Below are 27552 nucleotides of genomic sequence, written 5' to 3'. Positions count from 1 at the left end.
CAAGAACACTTGCAACAATGCGGCTTCGAGTTGTGGTGGGCCTGGCATGGCCTAGCGCGTTAAGGCGTGCACTTCGTAATCTGAGGGTCGCGGGTTCGCGCCCGAGTCGCGCCAAACATGCTTGCCCTCCCAGCCGTGGGGGCGTTATAATGTTACGATCAATCCCACTATTCGTTGGTAAAAGAGTTGGCGGTGGGTGGTGATGACTAGCTGCCTTCCCTCTAGTCTCACACTGCTAAATTAGGGACGGCTAGCACAGATCGCCCTCGAGTAGCTTTGTTTGAAATTCCAAAAGCCAATCGAGTTGTGGTAAGTAAAGTGCAGCAACTTGTAGCAAGTAAAAATTCACGAACACGAAAGGAAATGACAAAAACCGTCTTCGTGTACCAGGCAAAAGTATGCAACATAATAAAAGATATCTCCATCTGAAAAGGAGGGGATTATGGGATAGGATCACCTAGATAAGTCTGCCATATCTTCCAGTTCAACTGTGGCATTTTTCAACCAATTGGATAATGAAACAGTATTTGTGATATTCCATAAGAAGATATGTATGTGTGTGTGTGTGTATTTATATACCTATCATATCAGCGAATGTAGTACTTAAAGATTTCTGTTCAATAGGCTGTTAAAATGTACGCTTAAAAACTGTTGTCCTTGTGCATAAGATGAATTATTGAAATGAAACAGAGAAGAGAGGTGTGCTTTGGACATGACTAGCTTAAAGCAGATCCTTTTGCCATGGACACTGTGCTGCATGCAGAACAGTTGTCAAGATTCAAGGTAATTAGCTAGGATGTGACTGGCCGTTTCAACGTGAACTATAACGACTTGTTGTGTTTCCAAAATCGTTTTACTGTAATGTACTCGACCTCCGTACATAATATAACAATAAGAAGTGCAATTATTTTCTGAATGAGTATGATAACATTATAATTCTATATTATAATAAATATAAACTTAAATAATGTATTTTAATTATAATATGCACGAAATTATTTCTTACTATACTGTTACAAACTATATTGTTGAGCACGAACACGTAAACGCCACATCTATATTACTGAAAGATTATGTAAATATTTGTGTACATATTTTAAATACGTACATCACTTTATTATCATCAGCCATCTGTGGTCGATACAACTCCCTATAACAGCATGTCAACTTCTGGTTCTGCCATCTAGTAGCAATGATGGAAAGCACCTTCTGGTCAATTTTGACAACGTTTCCTGTGCTATACGTTAGCGGAGGGTAGTCTTTAGTACAGTCCAGAAGCGCTTCAGACTCCACAAACTTAGCTACAGTGTAGTGGAAAGGATCTAAATCTGGAATATGGCAGCTGTTAGAAAAAACAAGGAATCCCGGATGATCATGTTTCTTTGGAGGTGGATGAGGCCGATATGATGAGTGGACGTCGTTAGAATATCGGTAAGTCAGGAAAAGGCCAGTTGAACAGACCATAAGACTAAGGAGAACTAAGTGTTTTGACTGGAGCTTACCTTTTGGAGAAGAATCTGTTTTGGTAAGAAAAGTGATATACAGAATTAATAACGCTGTAAACGATTTTGTATTCCAAAAGCAACATTCATCTTGTCTAAGGAACAGATTCAATATATAAGTACTTTTAAATTTAAAATGATACACACTGTATATCATTTATACACTGTATAACATTTAGTTAGTAGTAGCTTACCAAAAACTGAAAAAAGTTTTATAATTAAACTTAATGGTTGTGAAACTGTAGCGGATTAAGCCGATGTAATTGATGTATGGGCTTGGTCAAAAATATTTTGTAAGTTGAATGTATATACTCAACTTCTAAAGGTTTTCATTCTAAAAATATTTAATACTAAATTACTTTCGTCAGCTTTCTTAATGATTTAATTCAAACCAGTATTAGCTGGGTATTCAAGTATTAAAGGATATTCAGTGTAATATATTCATCGATGTTTCAATAAACATTAAACACAAAAATTATCCAGTGTCCAAATTGTAATTAGTAATGACAAAGGTTTATATGCAAAAAACGGCTCGTTTGGGCTGAGAAAACACTTTACATAGAAGAGCGAACAACGTTTCGACCTTCTTCGGTCATCGTCAGAAAAAAAAAAACGAGCCGTTTTTTGCATATAAATTTCTCAACAAGTGGGTTTCTCGTCATCACTGATAATGACAAAGGTTGTCGATATAGATATAGTTGCCCATTTCTCTATACATACAGTACTTATCTCACATTAAAATAACGTTATTTTGAGTATAGAGTATCGCAAAAGTAAAGTATTTTACCTTATAAGTATCTAATTAGTATTATTCACTTATAAAAAGTCAACATGATGGAGTAAATGCTGCCTTTGTCAACAGGATTAAAAAGACCTTAATTAAACATTAGGTTCTTACAAACTAGAATAAGACGAGTGTAATAACGTGCTATCGGAGCTCTGCTACCAATCATGTTAAACCAAACTAGAGTAGACAATGACATATAGAAACAACTAGAAAGACAGTGGTCAAAGTATCATCAAAACTAACCTATGTTCAATAACACTAAATTACAAATGGATCAGAAAAGAAAGTTATTTGTTGTAAGAAACAAAGAAGAGAACCATAGCAAAGTAAATATATTTTTAACAAAAAACAACATTTTTATGTGAGCAAAAGATCCTAATGTCTGCTTTAAACAAAGTAACAACCATACATCTAAACAGCAGATTAAACCATTGTAGTAGAAAGCTTAGTGATGAAAAACTCAGAGGTGAAGATGTCGTAGTGCAAGTGTTTCAATACCATCCTGCATACTTAGTAGAAATACATAACAGAGCACGAGCCAAAGTAATTATCAAGAAATAAGAAAAGGATATGAAGAACTTTACTGTTAATGATTGGTTTGAATTTCGCGCAAAGCTACATGAGGACTATCTGCACTAGCCGTCCCTAATTTAGCAGTGTAAGACTAAAGGAAAGGAAGCTAATCATCACCACTCACCGCCAACTCTTGGGATACTTTTTTAACAACGAAGAGTAGGAGTGATCGTCACATTATAACGCCCCCACGGCTGGGAGGGCGAATATGTTTGGTGTGACGGGGATTCGTTCTCGCGACCTTCAGATTACGAGTCGAACGCCCTAACCACCTGGCCATGTTGGGCCTTGTGGAGAGTTAGCCAGCCCCTGTAAGTCACGATTTGAACAACTGAACGTTGAATAACCAGATCTGAATTCAATAAGGTCAAAGAACCAGATATTATCTCACATGCCGCTGCTAGAATCTCATCAAAAAGAACAGGATCTACTCATTGCCTTCAAAAAGATATAGCTTCATCTTTGTCACAAGTTTATCAGTAATGTTCTTCGCCAATCTGCTGATAAAGTGCGACAACAAATGTTTGATCACAACCCAAAAATAGATTACACAAGGATGTGTTGAAAATTCCTTTACACCAGCACTTCTTTGGCTTATTTGCATGGCGCAGATCCCAAATGAGATCTTTAACATGGTGCACCCAAATCATACCGAGTTTATTGCATAGCTGTTATAGTACAACTGTTACCTAAAGTATAAAGAAATGGAAAAAGAAACGGCCACCCCAAAGATCGTGAAAAGTCCATTACTTTATACATTGGCATCAATTACTTAAAACAGGAAAAGACATTTAACAGACATATTATATGAGAATTGGATCAGTATTTCATGTGACAGATGGTTAACGATATCTTCTTGTTTAGAAAAAATCAGTATTATAGCAGTGTGTAGAAGACAGAATTGTGTGTTTACCAATCTTGAGAAAAGGGTTATTTTAAATGGACTGGACAACACTGACCACAGCTCAACAGAAACTAGAGCTAACACAATTTTTCGTGAACTTGTCTTCCAACATCTCAGTCTTTAAAATAAAAGTGAGGTGCAATAACCACTCGAAATGAGAGATAGGATTGCAAAAACATTCCATAGATTTCTAAATCCTTCAACAAATTTCAACCAGTTTGTTTCATGAAGAATATGTGTATTTTTCTTATAGCAAAACCACATCGGGCTATCTGCTGAGTCCACCGAGGGAAATCGAACGCCTGATTTTAGCGATGTAAATCCGTAAATTTACCGTTGTACCAGCGGGGGACTTCATGAAGAATAATCCAAATATTCCACCAGTACCAACCATTTGGAGTCAATATTTTATTACTGTTGCTTTTTCTTTAAGAACAGGCTCATTTTGTTCCTACCACAAAGTATGACATTAATAAAATCAGGTTCGCAATGACATTCTTGAATCTATGACGGAAGCCAGTCATCTGCTGACTAGTCACTCCTTGTGCTAGTCAAACAAATCCAATGACATTAGCCAGTGTTGTACAGAGATAATAAGTTTATGCTAATATTTGGAAGATCAAACACTGGTATGGCTGCACTGGCGATGAAGTACATGAAGGTAGTAGATAGACCAGTGTCTTTATTGGTGGAGAGATAGCCTCACCTGATACTTCCACCCGCTAGTACAGCTGTGAGTCTACGGTTTTACAATGCTAAAATCAGTGGTTCGATTCCCCTCGGTGGGCTCAGCAGATAGCCCGATATGGCTTTGCTATAAGAAAAACACACACTCATCTGGTACTGCAGAATCATTCCTATAAATTGTAAGAATTACTAAAACATGAAATTTGCATCAGAATATAGCATACTGTCTATAAATGCTTATAAAGGCAGAATCCAAATAATAAGAAGTCATCAATTTTGAGGACTGATGTGGAAGATAGAAAACTAATAATCCACAATTTCAGTTATTGTATCTTATTTTTAACATGGAACTATTTTCATATTCATTCATTCAGAAAAGCAAACTTTATAGTAGCTCGTAAGGTGCTATCTCAACAGACACCTCAATTCTTTGCAAACGATATTGTTTACTATACACGACGGTCTCTTCCTTCAAGAATAATAAAAATAAGATCACATTTTTCAATTGCTAACAGTTTCAACGTGAAAGTACTGAAGTGTTTTCTCGACTCTTCATCTCGTATCTGAGCAGACAATTCAGTTTGTATGATTATTTTTGCATGAGAATCAGCCTGTTTCTGTCTCTCTCTCATGAGAATGAGAAGCTTAATATATATTTAGAAGTATCAGCTAATGGAGATAAAGCTGAAGTGACAATATCAAACATTGAACCAAAAGCAGTTGCTATGGCTAGAGATAGTTCAGTACTAATAAATATCCTGCAAACACATATATCTTAGACATTGTGTAATTATACCAGACAAGATGTATTCAGTAAATAAAATTATGCTGTACCAAACAAAAAAGAATTGATGTTGAGTTGGTGTGTATCAGGAGTTCAGCCCGAATTCTGGAACAAAGTCCTAGAATGGAAGGAAATCCAAGAGAACAGCAACTTCCAAACAAACTGGCAGAATTTTCTTTGGGATAGAGCTGCTCTAATTTCAATCAGAGAAAATGGATGAAATAAGTACAGCAAACATAATTATCGCAATAAAAGATTAAATGTCACTGAAAACTTAATGATCTGTTTAGAGAATGTCATATTATAGCCATAAAGATTTACGATGGATTGAAATATATGACACAGTCTCTTCAATGGGGTCTACGGAAACATGTAAGAGCCCTATTTTTCCATGTCTCCAATGGTTGTAACATTGCGTTTGTCTTCTGTAACAAAGGTAAGAAATTTGCATGGCAAACCTGGAATGTGAGTTATGAGGCATCTAACATGTTTACAAAAGTCAGTGTCCGTAACTGTTTGAAAATGGTGGCTTATATATAGATCTTGAAAAAGTTAGTAGTCATAATACATAACAGGTTAAGTACAGACACGACTATTAATGACGCAAAACTGGACATTTTTGTCCAAAAATACAAATAATTTGATTCAATTCGATAGAATAGAAAACAAAAATATCAGGTTGTAGATTCAAAGTGCTTGATTAGTGAACCTATAACTAAAACCTCCCGTTTATATAGCTGGTGGGACTTTCTGACATAAACACATACTGAGAAGACATCAAAAGTATACAAGAGGCTTTTATTTATGGTAGATTTCACTTTAGTATGGTAAGAAATATATATAATTAGACACTAGGATCATTCAAAGCACACAGCTCTATCAATTTCTATGTCAAAAGTTAATATTAGTGGAGAATTTCGAGCATCATCTTCGAAAATGGCAGCCATGTTAGATTTCTAAGTGGCTAACGTTTAAAAAATATCTGTTAACTGTCTTAGAAATTACAGTTTTCTATATCTAAAACCTGAGAGTGAATTGATATTTTTATTCCAACACACGTTAACAAAAAAAAAAAAACAACTCATAAACTGATTAAAGCCATATACTGTACTTATAACACGAAATATCTAAATTTAGATTTCAAAGATACAATGTATTTCATAATTCACCAGATACATGAAAGTTAATATCTACATTTTTGAGAAAATGAGTATACCGAGTTTTTACACTCTATAAAAGTAACATTTAATCCTTTGTGCAATATGTATTTGTTTTAAAAAGTAAGTGTTTATAAACATAAGAGTGCAACAGATTTATTTATTTAGGGCCAGTCAACGTTACAACTGATACAGCTTTCGAGTATTTATGGAGTTAAGGTGTGTAAAATACAATGAATAGACGTAAGAGAAGCGACATGTTTTCTTGTACTCTGTATCAAGAATGTCCGGTACTCTGAAATATATATTAAAAACTTGTCTAATGAGGTTTGTTTCTGCCTGCATGTTAAAATGTTTCTGAAGTAAGACATGGCATCGCCATTGAAAAGGTTTATGCTGCGGTTTGCTACAGCTTTGTCAGGGTGAATTTTTTACACAAAACTTTGTAACTATCCCCATTTTCCACACATTTCCTTGATTAGTGAACTAGAAACATCCTCCCTTTCCTTCTTCTCATCTGAAGACACTTCCTCAGTTGCCTTCTGTTGCTGCTCCTTCTGAAGGTCTTGGAGTTCTTCCGTGGTGAGCTCAGTGTTGCGGTCTTCCACCAACTCCTCCACATCATCACCACTCACATTCAAGCCCACACACTTGCCTAGTGAGGCAATATTCTCGACAACAGGCTCAGCCTCAAAGCCTTCAAAGTCTCTATCTGCTACTGAGTCTGGCCATAATTTCTTCCAGGCTGAGTTCATGAACCTCAAAGACACTTCTCTCCAGGCTTTGTCTATGATCCTCAAGCAATGGAGGATATTAAAATGATTTTTCCAGAACTCTCTGAGGGTTAACTCTGTGTCAGAGGTCACTTCAAGGCACCTTTGAAACAGTGCTTTGGTGTACAGTTTCTTAAAGTTCAATATGACCTGCTGGTCTATGGGCTGAATGAGAGGAGTCGTGTTAGGGGGCAAGAGCTTCACCATAATGAAACTGTACTCCTCCACCAACCCGTCCTCCAAGCCTTGTGGGTGAGCAGGTGCATTGTCCATCACAAGAAAAGCCTTGAGTGGCAACTGTTTTTCCGTGAGGTAATTCTTTACACTTGGGGCAAACACTTCATGGACTCACTCCATAAAAAATTGCCTGGTTACCCATGCTTTTCAGGACATTACTTTTCAGGACATTAATGATTACTTTTCAGGACATTATTTTCTTTAAAACCCTCGAGTTCTCAAATGGTACACAAGCAAAGGCTTACGTTTTAAGTCCCCACTTGCATTACTACATAACAATAGAGTTAGCCTGTCCTTCATTGGCTGGTGTCCTAGCAGTGACTTCTGCTCCTTGGTGATGTAAGTCCTCTTTGGCATTTTCTTCCAAAAGAGGTCTGTCTCATCACAGTTAAACACTTGTTGGAGAATAAAACCCTTAGCTTCTACATAGTCCTTAAATTCCCTAACAAATTTATAAGCAGCGTCTTTGTTAGAACTGACACACTCCCCATGTCTCACTACACTATGTATGCCACTTCTCTTCCTAAAATTTTCAAACCACCCCATACTAGCCTTAAAGGCATCACTTGTATCAGCACTCGTTCCAGGGGTATTTTTCAGGAGGTCAGCATGCAACTGCTTTGCTTTCTCACAAATGATGGTCTCAGAAATGCTATCACCAGCTCTTTTTCGTTTACCCAAACCAACAACAGTTTTTCTACTTCTTCCATTGTTTGTGATCTTTGTTTCTTAAGCATTGTCACTCCTTTTGCAACATCAGCTCCTTTGATCACCTCTTTATTTTTCAGTATGGTGCAGACTGTAGACTTCGCTATACCAAACTGTGCAGCAAGGTCAGACACGCGAACACCAATCTCCTACTTCGCTATGAGATCTTTTTTCACCTCTATTGTGGCTCTAACAACTTTTCTTTTTGGTTTGCTGCTTTTATTATCCTTCTTTGACCCCATGGTGGCTTATTTAATCAGAATATTTAGAAAAAAACAAAAAGGAAAACGAGAACGTTCACAGCAGATTTTAGCGGGGGTGTGGAATGAGCGACAGGTGCGGGTAAAATGTTTTAGGCAAGCTTAGCGTGGGCCGAAAATGGTCGAAGGGTCGTTCGGGTCATCAGTCGGGTTATTTCGGGGGTTCGGGCCATGACAGCTTGGTTCGGGAACCGAGTTTATGTTCGACAACCGAGACATTTTTTTCTCAAACAATATGTTCGAAAACCGAATTGTTCGAGAACCGAGGCACCACTGTATATGAGTATTGAATGTTCAAACTGTGAGGTATAGAAGTGTCAGCAAAATACGAGAGTGAAAATATTCAGATAGTTAACCGAGAACTGTTCTTTAGAGTTATTTTTACATGTATAATTTAGTGCTAATAATCAAGCTACTATTGAATTTCTTTTTCACAAAATTTCAACGACCTACGCATGAAGAAATTATTATTTGATTCTGGTTGTTTGCGCAAGCCTACTCAATCGTTATATGCGCTGGTCGTCCCATAATTTTGGACAGATAGACAAAACAACTGGCCAATTACATTCACCGCCAAATTTGGGCTACCCTTGTATGACCGAATAACATGCTTCCAAACAATGTATGCTGCAGCCAACCTTTAAACAGAAGCTAAATTCGACAGATTAGAGGTTGACACTGCCTGAAACACTGGAAATGTTTTTCTCGATCTCTATCTTGTGGCGGATGCTATAATATAATCGATTAAACTCTGTACAACTACGTACGGGTATAATTTCAAACATAGTTGTTTCCTGCCTTCTAGCTCTTGTCTTGTAACTGAAAATGTTCAATTCAGTTTGTTTGTTTCAGAACAAAGCCTCATTGGACAATCTGTTGTGTCCACTGCGGAAATTGAAGCCCAGCTGTTAGCGTCATAAGTTCGTAAACTCCCACTGGGAGACATCCATATCAAAGCTCACTATTTGAAATCTCATGCATAATGTCTGAGAAGCAAACGTTCATCAGTTCTTGTATCAACCCATTAGATTATTTCACCTTAATGTAAACGGGACAATTGTTATGTAATTAATTATATCGTATATTCTAAGATCTTGCCACTACGTCACATGTACACGATGACTGTACGATTTTCATTGGACAGCTACAAGTGAAAGAAATTTTAAATGAAGAGCAAAAATTTACTTTTATGTACTTATACATTTTTTAATTGGCTAAAATATTGAAATTAGGTTGTTATGGGCTATTACAGAATATTTAAATAATTAAACAGATTTTAAAGATTAAGCTTCTGAAAAACTGATTTCAGAGGTTCAGTGAGAGGTGAAGTTCGGAGTGATATTTATTTATTTTATTTTTCATGTTAACGACACTAAACTCGCAGTTTGCCACAGAGCCACGTTCGGCACCAACCATAATTTCAGCATTACGGGGTTAAAGAAGCCATTCAACAACCAAACGTTTCTCTATTTCAAAGAGGCCAAAGTTCAAGTACAAAGAACTATCACCATTAGACTCGTCGTTCTTGAGAATAGCGAAGTTGGAAGTGTGCCCGAACTGCGAATCCTCTTATTTAAGATTCCTGACTCGTTGCTGTAAAACCGCGCTCTTCATTTTGAAGCCTTGGACACATTATATGAATGAGGGTCAAATCTCATTATTCGATCATACAAGGATGGCCGAAGAGCTGCGGTGAGTGCTGTTGAGTAGTTGCCTTCCTTCCAGTCCATTAGTTTAAAATCAGAAGCAACTGTAAGTCTCTTGCAGCTTAAGCGAAAATTCTGGAAGAAATAAAAAAATGGTCAGTTTTCCTAAGGAAAAAATTACTTCAGTTCAAATTGAAAAAGGTCGTTTACTAATCGAAAATTTTAACGTATAATAAATAACCACAACACAACTAGAATGATCGGCTTTCACAAAAAAAAAGGTTTAACACAATTTGAATGTAAAACAAATCACAACATTGAAGTTATAAACTGTCGTTAATACAAATCGACTACAACCGAATACGAAGGAAAATAACTCCTAGCACAAAAGTTTCGAAATTATAAGATGTCGAATAAATTGATAAATTTTATGAAGAAATAAATCAGTTAATATGGAGCCTCAGTATTTTGAATCGATGACAGTTCAAATGCATTTAATGGTCTTTAATTACTATAATATATAATAACAGCCATTCTAATTTGAATAAACTTCTTTATTAACCTAATTAATCCATAAAAATAAATCATAAGCGTGCATAGTGTTCAGTTGAGCGCACGGTGCAAAGTGAGATGCACATTATATATATAATACTGAAAACCACAATAAATCAAATGTCTCTCATAAACAGGTGGCTAGGGCATTCGACTTCGTTTCCCTTCCCCGAATATGCTCGTCCTTTTAGTGATGGGGTCGTTATAACGTTACGATCAGTCCCATTATTCGTTGATAAAGAGTAACCGAAGAGGTAGCGGTGATTGGTGTTGACTAACTGCTTTCCATCTAGTCTATTAATTCAAAATTAGGACAATTAGCGCAGGTAGTAATGCTGTTAGAAATTCAAAACAAACAAGTGAGTAAATAAAGTATTCATATAGAATTTCTGTATTGTACAAGAAAACTAACGCTATCTACATGAAATCATTGCATTATAAAATGAACATCGCATTAAATTATGTCTGAAGATTCCTTGGTAACAACATGAACTTTTTCTGCAGTTTAAGATGACAAAAATATGTATTTGTACTTACTATATAAATTAGTAATTAGACGGCAATCACGCAAAATGAAACTAAAAATTGAATTTTCAGGGGAAAAAGTTAAAAATGGGCGAACTCACATTGGTTCAAAGTAAATATGGGCCCCAGCATGACCAGGTGGTTTAAGGCGTTCGAATCGTAACCATGGGTCGCGGGTTCGAATCCCCGTCACACCAAACTTGCTCGCCCTTTCAGCCGTGGGGGCGTTATAATGTTCGGTCAATCCCACTATTCATTGGTAAGAGAGTAGCCCAAGAATTGGCGGTGGGTGGTGATGACTAGCTGCCTTCCCTCTTGTCTTACACAACTAAATTTGGGACGGCTAGCGCAGATAGCCCTCGTGTAGCTTTGCACGAAATTCAAGAAACAAAACACAACAAACAAAGTAAATATGAACATTGTCACCAGGAGGTGAAATATGCCGAGTTATTTGGTTAAGAGTATGATATGGGAAAGATCATGTGTCGAATGTGGATATATTTTAAATATCAGAAGGAACGAGAACATATATGTGGTATGATTAACTCATGCTATGCTATTTTTATGACGCTAAAAATGCGAGGTGATTTATTAACACATTTTTAATAGATGTTTGATAGCAGCTGCTCGAAATATCTCTATAACACACAAATTAATTAACTTGAAAAACGTATTTTTCCCCTTGTAGTTCAGCAGTAGGCCTAGTATTTATTTGTTTGTTTTTAATTTCGCGCAGAACTATTCAAGGGCTATCTGCAATAGCCGTCCGTAATTTAGCAGTGTAAGACTCGAGGGAAAGCAGCTAATCATCACCACCCACCGTCAACTCTTGGGCTACTCTTTTACCAACGAATAGTGGGATTGACAGTCACATTATTATAATGCCTCCACGGCTGCAAGGGCGAGCATGTTCAGGTGGACGGGGATTCGAACCCGAGACCCTCAGATTTAATATGTGCTTATTTATCTTTTATTTTTAATTACCTGCACTTGATATCCAATTCACATTTTTTTAGTATATAAATATTGATGTTACTAAGAAAAGTGAAATGTCGTCAGTGGGTTTATTGAGTAAATGAGATTTCAGTACCAATGGTTTTGAAGTTGTATTTAATCCTTATCTTCCAGTGTTTGACGTGAGAAAGGTTTTTAGAAATGTGTAAACACATTGTTTGATTTGGCAATTATCTTGAATTAGGTTTTTTTGATATTGGTATTTTAATTTGTCTTATTTTCTCACTATATAGTACTGGTCCTCCGGTGGGACACCAGAAAAGTCTTACAGTACGCTTAAATCCAAGAATCTATTCCCAGTGATAGACACAGCAGATAATCCAAAGTAGCTTTGCTCTAAAACAAACAAAAGTACAAAAAGTCTAATGCTGTTTTCCGTGACGTCTGGTGCATGCTTTTAACCCATGTGGCTCAACTTAAAACATACGACGTCTGTTCAAAAAATACGCGGACTGTTTGAATTGCGCGGCTCCAGTTGGTTTCAGGGGAATCCGCTTGGTGTCGCTAGGTTTGCACAGATCAGCTGATTATGACGCCATTTCCCGATTGCAGATATCTTCATTTGTGTATTAGCTACGCGGTTTTAAGTGAAGTGCGATTTTTTCGTTTGGCGGATTTCAGAATGAATGACCTGAAGGAGCAACGACTTGCTGTGAAATTTTGTGTTAAACTTGGAAAATATGCGACTGAAACTTTTGCTATGCTTAACACGGCTTACGGTGTTGTTGCTATGAAGCGTACGGCATGTTTCAAGTGACATGAACGTTTTAAGGATGGTCGACAGTCCATTGAAGATGATGAGCGTCCTGGACGTCCTTCCACGTCAACTGACGACCCACACGTCGACAAAATCAACACCCTGGTGCGGGCAAATCGACGTCTGACTGTCAGAGAGCTTGCTGAAGAGTGTGGGATATCAGTTGGATCTTGTTACGAGATTTTGACCGAAAAATTGAAGATGCACCGCGTTGCTGCGAAATTCAGCCCTCATAACTCGTGAGATTTTGGCCAAACACTCGATCACTGTTCTTCCCCACCCCCCCTACTCACCTGACCTTGCTCCTTGTGATTTTTTTCTTGTTCCCCAAACTCAAAAGACCCTTGAAAGGAAGAAGATTTGAGACGATTCCCGAGATTAAGGCAAATGCGACGAAGGAGCTGGAGGACATTACAAAAGAAGCGTGCCAGGACTGTTTCAACAAGTGGAAACACCGTTGGGATAAGTGTGTGCGTTGGGGAGGAGAGTACTTTGATGGGGGCCCAGACCTGTAACTTCTAAATAAAGTACATTTTGTTTTATAACGTCAGTCCGCGTACTTTTTGAACAGCCCTCGTAGTAGTTAAATATGATATTGTAATGTTCATACGCGGAAATTGTCCTGTGTTCAAAGTAGTTCTTCAATCTGACTTCAGGTCTGGAACTATTCTGTATCATAATTTCGGAAAATGAACAAATAAATATGCACTATTTTTAAGCTGAAAACTGTTTTACTAAATATTTTAACACAATATGGGTAACAGTTTTAGATACATTTTGTACTTATAACACAGCTATTAAGGCTTAATTCTGGACTTCTAGACCAGAAGGAAGGCATCCAGGCGCCAGAAGCACTCTGAACTCACTATTCGCAATAAAATACTGAGTTACTTTTTAGAACGCAGCTGCTGCTTAAAATAAACATTTTGTGTGTATGTGTGTATCGCACCTCTTTCAACCTCCGCTCGTCAGCTCTAAAATCTAGATTCTTAACTACAGGGCTTAAAATGTTCTACATCCTTTTGTGAGATTCTTTACTTACTCTGACTGTGACCAATCTCAGCACTAGTGTATCAAATATCTTGTTGTCCATAAAACTGGTTTACAGTTTATTGGACTATATGTGTTGTTGTTGTTTGTTTTTACGTATTCAAGCAAAAATATCATTTTGGAAAATCTGGAGGATACGTGAATCAGTACTATCCCAGTTTCTGTACTGCTAAGGGGACTATTGATTCTAAATAAATACCTTTTCTCGAGTATTTGATTACTTCAGAATCATATCTATACAATATTTATACACTTGATAACCAAACGTTCTCATACAGTTATCATAAAAACCGATCTATACATGTACAGGCTGTATGCACTTGATAAAAAAAAAAAACGTTTCCATGTAGTTATCATCAAAACTTAATTATACAGTCTATATTTTTAACATTTTATGCTTACACAATGCTATATTAATATACCACAAATGATTGACTTTATTTAATTAAGATTCTATACAAGTATCTGTGACGTATTCATTTAAATAAACTTTTCAGGTTAAACCTAATCTCAACGATGTAGTTAATCGTTAATAATTGAGCAGTGATCAACAGAAACAGATGCACACAAACAGTTTTCATGTTAACAATTCCAAAACAAGCAGAAAAAGTGTTCTAATGAGAAAGAAGTAAAGAGAAATGTTCAAAAGAATTAACAATAGAGACATTAATAGGAAAAAAAAAAGGCATACAAATAGTTGCGTCAAACAGGATATGGCTTCATATGCAGCACTCTGCACAAGTTATCATGGAAATAGAATTTAACTTTCAACATTCGAGAATATCCTAAATTAAATAAGTGGTTCAAAGAACATGGCGGAACACTGTGGATAAGTGATTCAGTGGATGATTGGATTAGGAATATGTGAAAACTCTACAAAAAAGTATGCAAATAACTGTTCCAACACCAAACAAAGAATGAAATAATTTACTACGCTACCCACATGTCTTTATAAACCCAAACTTTTATTTATTTATTGTTGTTGCTCTTAATACATGCACGCAGTAAATTGCCATTATTATTTTGATAATCGTTGTCTTGCGGTATTTTCTGCAGCGTACGACAACTTCTGTAATGTTGAATTAACGTCACTAATTAAAATAATACGTTCTAAAGGTCAGTTAGCGACACATTTCTTATGAAACTATATATATAATTTATCTTTGTGAATAGTAAGCTTGAGAATATTAAACTGTCCTCGAAAGCTCACTGTACTTGTATAAGACCTTTGTCTCTGGCGTAAACCGACATTTAAATATGTGAAGTATAAATGGAGCAAGTAATTATTTAGAATTTATTTTCACCAAACGTGAATTTCAGTGAAGAAAAGATGGCGTAGAGATTTAAAGTCTGTTTTGAATTTCGCGCAAAGTTACACAAGAGCTATCTGCGCTAGCCGTCCTAATTTAGCAGTGTAAGACTAGAGGGAAGGCAGCTACTCATCACCACCCACCGCCAACTCTTGGGTTACTCTTTTATCAACAAGTAATGGGATTGACTCTCAATTATAATACCCCACAGATGAAAGGGCGAGCATGTTTGGTGCGATCGGGATTCGAACCCACGACACTCAAATTACGAGCCGAACGCCTTAACCCACCTGACCATGCCGGGCCCGTAGGTCTAAAGTCGCTACTTTTACTTCAATAGACTTGTTTCACCAAATTCATAGTTCATTAACGCTACGTGGAATAGCGATGTAACAAAAGTAGACCTTGTTTCGAGGGGGAATGAAACAAGTTTGTTTGGTTTTATGGTGAGTTATAGAATATACATCAGAACGGATAAATTTTCATAAAACTAGGATTATAATTTGTTTAGATTTTTTATTAGAATTTATTAACTCTAAGCGATATAAATATTTAGTTGAATTTAAAAATCGTTTTAAATTAGTTTTATTGGTATGAACTGAGATGGGATTGGACATTTTAGTAAACCTGACTTTTAAGCATAACCTTAAAAATTAAAAGTGAATTGTGATGTAATGTGATTACTTATAGCCTTAGTTTTACGGTTCAAGTAACCCTAAAGGTTTAGTAGCTGATGTCATCCAAGTAAAAAGATCGAAATGGTTTCGTATACTTTTGTTTTGTTTTGTTTTTTGTCGTTGCTTCTTTTTTAATATTAGGAAAGTTACGTTAATTCTGAACATCATGTTTAATAATAAACTAAAAGGCGATATTGTAATACATAAGAACAAAAAAAAAACGAGTTGCTAAAACTTTGTCTTAATCCATATGTCCCCGTTGGGACAATGGTAAGTTTATATACTTATAACGCTGAAATTCATGATTCGATGTCCCACGGTGGATACAGCAGATGATAGTCTAGTGTGACCTAGCAAGTCATATTTTGAACGAAAGTAAACAACAATTTTAGCAAATATATACATTTTCTGCAACAGCGAATTTCATAAACGTATTAAAAAACATACGAAAATATTTTTAATTTGATCTTTTAAACTCTACATACTTTATCCACGTGGGGCTGCTTTTGAGTTTATCGTAGCACAAACAACTAATATAAGGTTACTGATCTTTTACAACAACAGATGTAAGAACATGAATTGTATCACAAAGCTCATAGTCCACTGTTGTTAATGTCATCATTAGTGGTACAAGAAGAAAGAAACAGTACAATAATTATGGTGAGGATATTACCTAAATAAAACAAAAATCTGCCTGGTGATATAAAATTTAAGAAATTTATGTAATTATCTAACAATAACGTGAACTAACATCTTAACAAAAATATTCGGCTGGTGTTGGACCTTAAAAAGCTATTGTTTGTTTTGTTTTATCATTATCAGTAAAACAAATTTATCAATTGGGAATTCAGCAAGGTGTGTTTATGAGCAGTACGTATAGAACCCATGAACTTTGATAAGTGTTTGTCATGCACAAGAAATTCACGAATAATTAATAAACTATAAAATATATGTTTGCAGTACCATCTCACTTCACTTTGTTCCTTAACACTCAGGGTCCACTAACGACTTTACCAACAGCTATTTCCATTTTTTTCCGCCTCTTCTTTCAATTTCTTCTTCTTTTTCCTTTCACGATATCTTGCAAGATGACCTTTGCCAAGCCATATGGCTTTGAGACGTGACCATACCATTTTATTTTGCGGGTTTTGACAATGGTCAAGAGATCTTTGTATGGTCCGATAGCTAACATTGAGTAGTTCCGGCGGACCTGTACAGGACGGAATAAGACGCTCACATCTTCCACAAGTCTCCTAGTCATGGGTAAATAGGTGTAACGATAAAATGAAGTATAGTAATTTAGATTTTATTATGTTTTGTATCGCGCTATTTGGGTCTCACTGGTTTGCGGAAAGCTACATGAGGGCTATCTGCGCTAGTCGTCCCTAATCTAGCAGTGAAGAAGTGGTGGAAGACAGCTAGTCATCACCACCTACCGATAACTCTCGGGCTATTCTTTTATCAACAAATAATGGGATCGATCGCCACCTATAACTCCTCCACGCTTAAAAGTGTGCGAACATCTTCGGTGGAATATAGACTCGAACCCGCAGGTTGCGAGTCGAGTACCCTGACCACTTAACCATGCCAGGCCGTCGCTGTTTTGAAATTAGATCTTCAACTTGAACAATACCTTACGCACAAATGGCCTGAATAGTAAAATTAAAAACCTTTAGATTACAGGTATAAATGCCCCTAATTTGGAACTTCGGATCAGAGGGAAGGCAGTCAGCAGCACCCACCGACACAAGGGTTTTCCGGAGTATTTGAAACAAATAACTAAAATGACTGCCACTTTTATACATAACACGCTCACAGCTGAAAGTGAGGATCGCATTTAGTGACATAACATGTCGAACCCCAGAACCCTCGTTTCGCATTCTGACACGTCAACTATTAAGCTTGCCTACTATTACAGTAATTAAAGATCCATCGATATTGGATTCAAATTAATCGGCGCAATAAAAAAGAAAAATTTAAAAACGTTAGAAAAATGACGTTTTATATCTGATAGTAATAGACATATATTAATAGTATTGCAATTATATGATATTCCCTAGCCTTTGTATCGCCTGTGTATTTGTTGAAGGTTAGTAATTAGATAAAGTTTTGATAGTCTTCCTGCCTAGTTGTTAATATAGATGGTGTCTGGTGACACAGGCTTGCGATGGTTTTATTGTCTACAAATGTTTTACATGTTCTACAGTAATTCCTGTACGCTTAACCTGAAAATGATATTCATTTTTCTCCACCACGTACAGATTGTTCACAAAATGTATAAGTAAAGAATCATTTTCATTGAAATCGGGTCTCATTTGGTTATGCTTAAAATGTTTACAACAACTAGCTATAGATTTCTCTAGACCAATCGCAACGTGAGGCTTATCGATCCGACTACAACTCAAACATAACAATAAAAAAATGTTCATAGTGGTAAACAAAATAATAAGTTCATCGAAATAAAAGTTCTTTCTTACTCCCGATTTATACAAAATCTTCATGTGATGAAAGAAAAAAATGTTATGTTTGTAATCTACGTGGTGGAATTGTGGAAGATCCGTTATTAAAATCAAAACGACTTTTATAAAGTTTAAATTTGCAGGCCTATGAATTGTGAAGGTTTTCAAATAAAAAAATGTTTAAGATAATGTTAAAACTTAACGGTCCGGGAATATAACTATAACAATAGTTTAGAGCTCTCAGTATAGCGTACAGAACTATTTTGAAGTGAAAGTAGCTGTACGTGGATTACGCCCCCCGCCAGTATAGCGGTAAGTCTATGGATTTACTACGCTAAAATCAGGGGTTCGATTCTTATCGATGAGCTCGACAGGTATCCCAATATGGCTTTGCTATATGAAAACAAACAAAACGTGGATAACGGAATAAAGTAATCAAAGGAGCTAAGGATGGCGTAATGAATTACTGAAACTAACATGTTACACGGAAAAAACAACAGCAACGTACATTTGAGAAATAAAAAAAATAATACCATTGTAATTAAAACTAACCTTTGTTAGTCCCCGCCATCAAATATGCTTGCTTTTTCAGCAGTGAGGGCATTATATATATTGGTCAAACAAATGAACAAATGGTAAATATGTACTGATTTTTAGACGTAAGTAACTATCACAGTATTTGTATTGTTCTTGTATCTGTCAGTTTCACACCAAACAATCTAATATTTTTACAGAGACTAAAATGTTTATATTTGCTCTAAACTTAAGACAAATTTTGACTTTTCAATTGTGTTCTATAAATAATTCTGGTTTTACAATTGTGCCATATATTATGTATAAAAAGAAAATGAAAATCATTTTAACGTTTTTAATGTACTGCTTTTCAAACGTTAGATATTTTTCCCCCGCTAATGGTAAGCTGAGTGGACTTATAAGGTTAAAATATAGAGTTCCAACCCCTACCCATGCGCTTAACAATAAACAAGCATTCCACACAGTAAAACATAGTCTCCTTATTAATACGTATAATCAATAAACGAAAGTGATTGTTTATTCCAGTTAAGTATTGATATGTTTACAGTATAAGGTAATGTGTACCCATTAATGTATCGAAAAATAACGGTTCTGCTTTGAAACGTTCATCGGTATTTCGTGATTACAGAATTTCAACTTGACTTTTGTAAGACCAAATATCTCTTCAACAGGTCACAAAACGTTGCACATTTCGATCGTCGTCCCAAGAACACAGCTTTCAAACTCACGTTTCCACTCTTTGAACCAACGGAGCTTAATAATTAGGACGCTTAACTCACAGCAAGCGGGCCGCGTTTCGAATTCTCTTTAACAAACATGATCACTCTTTCAGTCATGGGGACGTCGTAATGTGAGGGTTAACCTCACTTTTCGTTGGCAAAAGAGTATTCTAAGAGTTGGCGGTACGTGGTGTTGATTAGCTGCCCTAATTTTAGTCTGTAACTTCTAAATTAGGGATGGCTAGTGCAAACAGCCCTCTAGTAGTGTTGCTTGAAAGTTCAAAAACAAACACAATTTAAACTGAACCACACATGCCACTAATCTGATATATTTATAAGGCCCCACCTCCCACGTTTAAAGCAGTATTATCAACGCTTCCAAATCACTACAACTCGTATCATAAAGATATAGCGCTGTTTATAACCGTTTGTATAAAGTAAAATGATCACCACACGTAACTCAGGTTTGAAAAAGTTCAACTTACCTGGAACTTCCATTTTAAAAACTGAACTGAACTCGAGCCGAAAGAAGCCTTGCCACCAACCTGAGCATCCCACAACAAACAATAGTAAGTCACGATTCTTAAAGGCCTAGATTTCCTGCCAGGAAATTTAACTTCCTTCGGACGCAGTGTGCTTAAAGTAGTTGTTTCACGCTGTTGGCATACTCCACTGGACATTTATCGTAAGCAAACAGCAAACCGATAAGAAGCATTATCCGCGCCTTAGTACAGGTGGTTATCAAAGCTGGGGTTTACAACTCGTCTGTACAGCTACTGTATCACGTTATTAAAAATAATGACCAATACAAGAAATATTGATTAAAGTAATTACCCTAATTATTCTAGATATTACAAACAGTCTTCTTAAGAAAGTTTTAATAAGCTGTAACTGTAGTAACTTAAATAAAGGAAAGTCGTTTCATAAGGATCCATCCGTCCACGTATCAGGACTAAGGTCTTGAAGACCTGGAAGGGTCATACATTCAAGTTTACTTCTTTCTTCCAACTTTGCTGTTGTAATAGTATTCTTATTGTTGAACTGATGTGTTGATTCGGTGTGTATTGTATTTTTATTGTTGCTTGCTTATTTATTAGTTGTCTCCTTTTCAGGCTATTTTATCTAGTTTATGTTGTCTTTATTATGCAGATGTATTTTCTTTTTCTATTGTTTATCATGTTTTATGTGTTGTACAACTCATGAACTATTGTATTATGCATGGAATCACAGGTATGAAATAATGTACGGCTATGCTTATGATTAATGTGATGCTGTATTCGTGTGAGTTTTGATATTGTGTAATAAAGTCATAAAATATTTTTGACAGCTTCAATAATCGGTTTTGATGTCTGTTCTTGAGGTTGTGTTATGTTTATTGTGGCTGTGTTTTTGTTTTCTTCGTTTGTTTGTGTGTTTTGTTCTTCCGTGTTTGTGTGCATGGGCATGAGTTTCCATTGCATAAGGAGGCATGTTCAGCACCGGGTTTTAGATCGTTGAAAGACCTGGTAGTGTCAGGTTCAATTCGACTTCCTCATTTTTCCCTTGCTTTCATTTAATACTGACAAATGCTGCTGGTAATATTTGATATAGCAGGATTTTTTTGTACACTTGGCACCATACAAAACACTGATTTATTTTTACCTTTTCAGGGCCGTGTTCCAGAGTAGAATACTTTTGGTTGATTGTTTGTTTGGAATGAAGCACAAAGCTACACAATGAGCTATTTGTGCTCCGCCTACCACGGGTTTCGAAACCCGGTTTCGAGCTGTGTGAGTCCGCACACATGCTGCTATGCCACTGGGGAGGGACGACTAGAATTATAGTAGCACTTAGTATATCTTCATTCTTTTCTTCACTTGCTCGCACACACTTACGAACAGTTCATAGCCAAGTGTTTCTCTTCATTTGGTTGTGTATGTTGACAAACAGTTACGATACGAAAATGACACCTATTCACAATATACATTTACCAATGGTACTTACACATAAATACACCTTTTAAACACTTCAGAGTTATCTAAATCTTGATGGCAATTTTAATGTCAAGTGCAGCTTAACCCTATCAACATCATGTATGATACAGCGATCAATTTCAGTTAACAAATCATTTTTGTGTAAGTTTTTATTAAAGTAGCGGAACGAACAATTTACCAGTCTGTTTTTTAGTGGTGGTATGTTTGCGTAATTATGCAGAAATGTTGAATTAGTGTGTCTTAACACTCTAAATGCTGTAGTTTTTATTTACTTTTGTACGTCTTGTAATTTCTTGAGATGTGTTCTGCTACATTTAACATGCATATTCGATTACTGGTCGGATATATTGATTATAAATATTAATTATATTTTCTGTGGTTGTTCCTGTGTTTTTACCTGTTAGTCTTTTAAGCTAGTTTTCTCGTTGCTAAACTCTTATCACATTATTCGAGTAATAAGTTTAAACCAAATTAGTTTTGAATCATAAGTTATTCCTAAAACTATTGCTGAGGAGCTGCTATCAAGAAGAGCCCATTTAAACATCGTATGGTTGGAGGGTGGCTATCTGCGAAGCTTAACCAATTTTGCGGAAAGCATTAGTTTTGTCTTTGGTATATTAATCTTGATTCTATATTTTTGGCAATACTCAACTATTTGATTTCAAACTGGTTGTAAGTTATTTCATGCTATTCAGGGTACGTTTGAACTCTTCCAGACAGCTACATAGTAAGCAAACTGTAAAGTTGAACTACAATTAATATCATTTAATTTTGTTTGTTTGTTTTGGAATTTCTCACAAAGCTATTTGAGGGCTATTTTTACTGGCCGTCCCTAAGTTAGCAGTGTAAGACTAGAGGGAAGGCAGCTAGTCATCACCACCCACCGCCAACGAATAGTGGGATTGATCGTAACATTATAACACCTTCACGGCTGAAAGGGCGAGCATGTTTGGCGCGACGGGGATGCGAACCCGCGACCCTCAGATTACGAGTCGCACGCCTTAACACGCTTGGCTATGCCAGGCATATCATTTAATGGCATGTCATTTACATATATGATGTACAAGATAGAACTAACCACCACTCCCAGAGGAACACCTGCCCCTGGAGTCAAGTACCCCGAGTAAGTATTCTCAACATTTTTGTACGTTTTCTATCGTCATGAAAGATAAATAACCAGCAAATAACTCGTTGCATGAGGCAAATCATTCGTTGTTGTTGTTTGAAATTCGCACAAAGCTACAAGAGGGCTTTCTGTGTTAGCCGTCCTTAAAGGCTAAGAAAACATCACCCACCGTCAACTCGTGGGCTATATTCTAGTCAACTAGTGAGATAAGAATGTCGCTTTTATAACAAACCCAAAGCCCCACAATGAGGAGCAAAATTTAGTTTTTGGCAGTTACGGGGTGGGAAAATCGGATTCACAAACTGGCACGTTAATTACTGGGCAGTTTTGATCTTGAGGCTCATTTTAATATGCTCATAAGTGCATCTAGAAGCCTTCATTAGAAAAGTCGTTTTGCAGAGGGACAGGTTCAGGGAAGTGCAGGAGCCTCGATAGGGTTCAGTGGTAAGTTAAAGGAATTTATATTTCCCCTGATTTCATAGGCAGTCTTACCTATTGGGAAAATTGGGCAATTGCTCAGGACCCCACGCATGGAAGGGCTCAAGATGCTTGTAACTACTTTGAAGTTTTCTAATCATTAAGGGGTTCCACTTACTGAATTCTGTTCGGGACTCCAGAATGACTAAGACCGCCCCTGTGATGATTTGTGATTGGTTGGTTATTTCGCGTTTATTAGCGAACCAACTATGCTGCATGCGTCGCGTTGATTTGTGACAAATTGATCATCTGAATGGTGATATTACTTCTAGGAATTGAATACTGAGCACTAAAAGTACCTCACAAGAGTTCGAAGAAACGTTCCCAAAAAAAACAACAAAGATTAACATACAAAAATAAATCACATATCAAACTATTCATGAAATGTATATCAAATTCATACAAAGTGCTATTGGCTGCAGTTATATTTTATTTTCATCTTGTTTATTAGAGAATAAAATGAGTTTGTTTTATACAAGTTAGTATATTTCTTTCGTTTCGCCTGTAACATGTAAGTCTCTTTTATTTCACCTATCATGTCCTCGAATCTCTGATTACCTAAGTATTATATATTCACAGTTCCAGAATACCCAACGTCACTTTGATCGGACTGTCCTGGAACTTCGATTAGAACTATTATTGTGTGAAAATGTACGAGATTTTTTCTCTCTTTCTTTCGCTCTTGTATAAGCTGTTTTCGAGAGAGAAGATATCCGTGTAGATGACTGTAAACGGTGCATGTTTAAAACCAACAGAAACACCATTTTGTAACGTACGTGATTATGACGTGTTTGTTGTTTTTTGCGTCATTTCCCAAATAGATTCTATTGTGGGTAAACCGAAATCGGTGAATCAGAAAGTTAAATAAATGTGTTTAACTTATTTACAAATTAGTTATAAAGCCAGGTAAATTATAATAGTTTCGAGACACTCTATTTGACTGTTGGAATTATTGTTTGTGTGTTAAAATGCATATTTAAAAGCTGTATTAATTATTCTTTGGACAAGCAACATGGTAAGAAAATACGAGGCTAACGAAACGTCGATAGCGGGTTACTGGATTAGAGTATCAAACGGCCTCATCACATTATATAAGTGCTAAATTTAATGTTTTTTATGTATGTTCGTAACGTTGTTTTTTTCGTTGATGGGTTCTTTTAGATTACAAGTGTTACAGTTTGTACGTATCGGGAGTAATTGCATGCTATGTCATAATTATTAAACTTATTGATTTTTTTAGAAAATAATTTTCCTCTATTCATTGATTTATCTAGTACTGTGTTCATTTTGTATAGTCTTCAGGTGGATCAATGGTAAGCTTCAGGGCTAGAAATATAAAATTTTGGGGCTCGATTCCTGCAATGGACATAACATTGTGCAGCTTTGAGCTGGAACAAATAACAGTAATAATCGTGTATAGGATCTCTAGGTAACATGAGCTATAATTCGATTGGCGCAATTTTATAAATAATATAGTTATTGTAAAGTGATTTTGATAAGATTATTGTGCTGGGATATTGGTAGTACATATCATGTTTTCCATGTTTAACTGTTTAAAAATATCTAAGATCCAATTTATTCACTATATACTCCAAATTTTCCTGTTTTAATCTAAGGGCACTACTTAAGTTTTTTGTACAAGTTGCGTTTTTTAGTTATTACAAGAATACTTTGTCACATATATTTATAATCTACTTTATTATAATCTCTACATTATATAATCCACTTTATTATAATTTCATCATTATAAAATACAATTTATAATTTTTTCCGCTATTACTTAACCCACTTTATTATTAATACAGATAGTCTCCGACTTACGTAAGTAAGAAAGGCCAAGAAGAGATATATGCTGTTTTAATGCTTTGAAATGCCCACCTTGGTTTGCATCACGTAATGCTTAATTAGGTTATACAGATATAATGAAAATGTCCAGCAAATGCAAAAAGGAAAAAAATGTTTTCAAAAAGTGAAGAATAATTTATTTGGGGCAAGTTTGTTTATTACTAAATACCACCACCAGATGTCAACGCCATTTCTTCACATACAATTGAAGTCATGAGTGTGTGATGGTATTGCAACAACCATTACCAAACGTCAGCGCATTCTCTTATAAAAACAGATAAAAATTAATTAGTTTTAATAATTTCGTTTACTTGTAATAAGGGATAGAAAATTATTTAAATAATTGTACATGATAATTAAAATTACTTTACATGTCTTAAAACTAATACCATCCATGTTTGCAGGAAGTGGTGCTTTAATTAGGATGGAAACAAACTCAGTTGTTAGATGAGGAAGATAAAAAAGGAGATGCTTAACGAGAAAGGAATCAGGCGATCATTGTCTGCTAGATTTTTTTTCTTCTCCTCGTAGATCTCTCTGTAGTAAACCAAGACATCTTCTATCCCTCTTAAGACTATTAAATAAAGAAGAGTGTTTTACATTTTCTCAAACCGCGCCATGCCTGCCTCAATGTCACGGAAAGCACGTACTATTTTCTTCGCCATGAAGCACAATGGTTTTTAATCTCACTCGTCAGATGGTTGAGTCTGAGTGGTTTCTTGAACCTTCACTGTTCCTAATTGCATGAGATCTTCACCAGAAAGTTCTTTTTCATATGCTTCAAAGAGCTCTTCTTTGCGAATTTGATCGATTTCCAGACGCAGCTTCTCAGCAAGCCTTACAATTTTATCTGTAGCTTCCTCAAAGGTCTCATCATTATGAACACCATTCAAGCTATGCACGGACTGGAGACATAGACTTCAAACAATTCTGTGTAACCTTTTGACATGCTTTTTCAAATGTTGAGAATCCCTTGGTAGATATTGTATGACTTCCAAACGTCTCTCAGTGTCTTATCAGTGTCCTGGGTGGCAGTCAACACTTGCTGAAAAGTCACAGTTACGACATAAAGTGTTCGTACCCCTGCGTCCCGAGTGGTCTTTTGCTCATAACTTAAAAAGTATCACGAGTAGGCTATTCGAAGTATAATATATTATAAATATTATGATAACACACATCTACATAAATTTTTATATAAATTAAACGACAAATAAACTGTTTATAAACAAATAATCAAAAATAGGAGGAGCAGAAAGTGTTTGTACAGTTCAGAACGTGTGAAAAAACTGATATTCCTGTTCAACTTTTGTTCATTTTGGTGAATAAACTACATTATACCATTCCAGAACTAGACACTTGGTTCATAATTATTGGAATTTAGCCAGCAAAAAATGTATTTCCGGCAATTTCCGTCATTATCTGCTTGGTCATCATGGCGAACAGGAAACAACTGTCCAGTGATTTAAAAACCCGAATTATTGTAAAAGTCTCGTGTGTCTCTTTCCGGTATTGCTACACAACTTAATGTGCCGAAATCTACTGTTCAAAGTATAATTGCGAAGTTTAAGCTTACAGGATCAACTGCTAACCTCCCTCGTTCCGGACGCCACACCAAAATTCCAGAGAGAGCCAAGAGAAAAGTTCTCAAAGAAGTTAGTAGGAACCCTCGTTTAACACGTAATGACATACAGAAACTGGTGAGGAAAACTGGGGTTGAAGTAAGCACCTCTACAGTTACGAACATGTTACGCTCTTCTGGGTTCAAAGCATGCCGTCCTCGTAGAACTACATATTTAAAGCCTGTTCATTTAGAAGCACGATTGAAGTATGCAAGAAAGCATGTAGATAAACCTTTTACCTATTGAAAGAGTATTCTTTGGTCAGACGAGACTAAAATCAAGCTTTTCGGCCACAATGATGTTCGCAATATTTTCCGTAAGAAGGGGGAACAAAATCTTCCAAAGAACACCGTTCCTACAGTTAAACACGGAGGTGGCTCGATTATGCTATGGGGTTCCTTCAGCTCTTCTGGTGTAGGCAGCCTTCACCGCGTCAACGGAATAATGAAAAACAGAAGAGTGTGTTGATATATTAGGCACTTATATCAAGAATGATGCTCGGAACTTGCTGCTTGGGCGTCGTTGGATCTTCCAGCACGACAATTAACCTGAGCACACATCGAAATATGTGCAATCCTGGTTGCAGAGGAACCATATAAGCATTCTGGAGTGGCCATCGCAGTCACCCGATCTCAACCCAATTAAAAACGTTAGGCATGAGTTGAAGACCAGGATTCATCAGCGTCATCCAAAAAACTTGCAAGAGTTGGAGGCCTTCTGTAAAGAAGAATGGAAGAAAATACCAGTCGAGTACTGTCAAACGATCATGAAGGGCTATGAGAAGAAATTGCGCCAAGTAATTCACCTGAAAGGCTACACAACTGACCATTAAAGTAGACGCACGAATACTTTCTGCCCCTCCTATGTTTGGTTATTTGTTTATAAACAATTTATTTG

General features: G+C 36.3%; 1 protein-coding gene across 6 annotated transcripts in view; it reads right to left on the bottom strand.

Annotated features, from left to right (window-relative positions):
- The window catches only part of LOC143255917 (uncharacterized), a 38257-nt gene that overhangs the window by 5701 nt on the left and 5004 nt on the right, over positions 1 to 27552 (bottom strand). The window contains exons 1-4 of one of the 6 annotated variants that reach the window (XM_076512343.1): positions 20101 to 20340; positions 9881 to 10153; positions 5288 to 5430; positions 1109 to 1517 (exon numbers count right to left, since the gene is read on the bottom strand). In XM_076512343.1, the coding sequence (XP_076368458.1) occupies positions 1109 to 1464 (356 nt within the window). In that variant the 5' untranslated portion in view covers positions 1465 to 1517; positions 5288 to 5430; positions 9881 to 10153; positions 20101 to 20340. Of the gene's footprint in view, positions 1 to 1108; positions 1518 to 5287; positions 5431 to 8825; positions 10154 to 20100; positions 20343 to 27552 lie in introns of those variants that run through there. The other 5 variants (XM_076512342.1, XM_076512340.1, XM_076512341.1 and 2 more) reach the window with 5 other exon arrangements.

The sequence above is a fragment of the Tachypleus tridentatus genome, chromosome 7 (genome assembly GCF_004210375.1).
Source record: "Tachypleus tridentatus isolate NWPU-2018 chromosome 7, ASM421037v1, whole genome shotgun sequence".
Taxonomy (NCBI): domain Eukaryota; kingdom Metazoa; phylum Arthropoda; class Merostomata; order Xiphosura; family Limulidae; genus Tachypleus; species Tachypleus tridentatus.
This window is presented reverse-complemented; position numbering and strand designations above follow the sequence as displayed.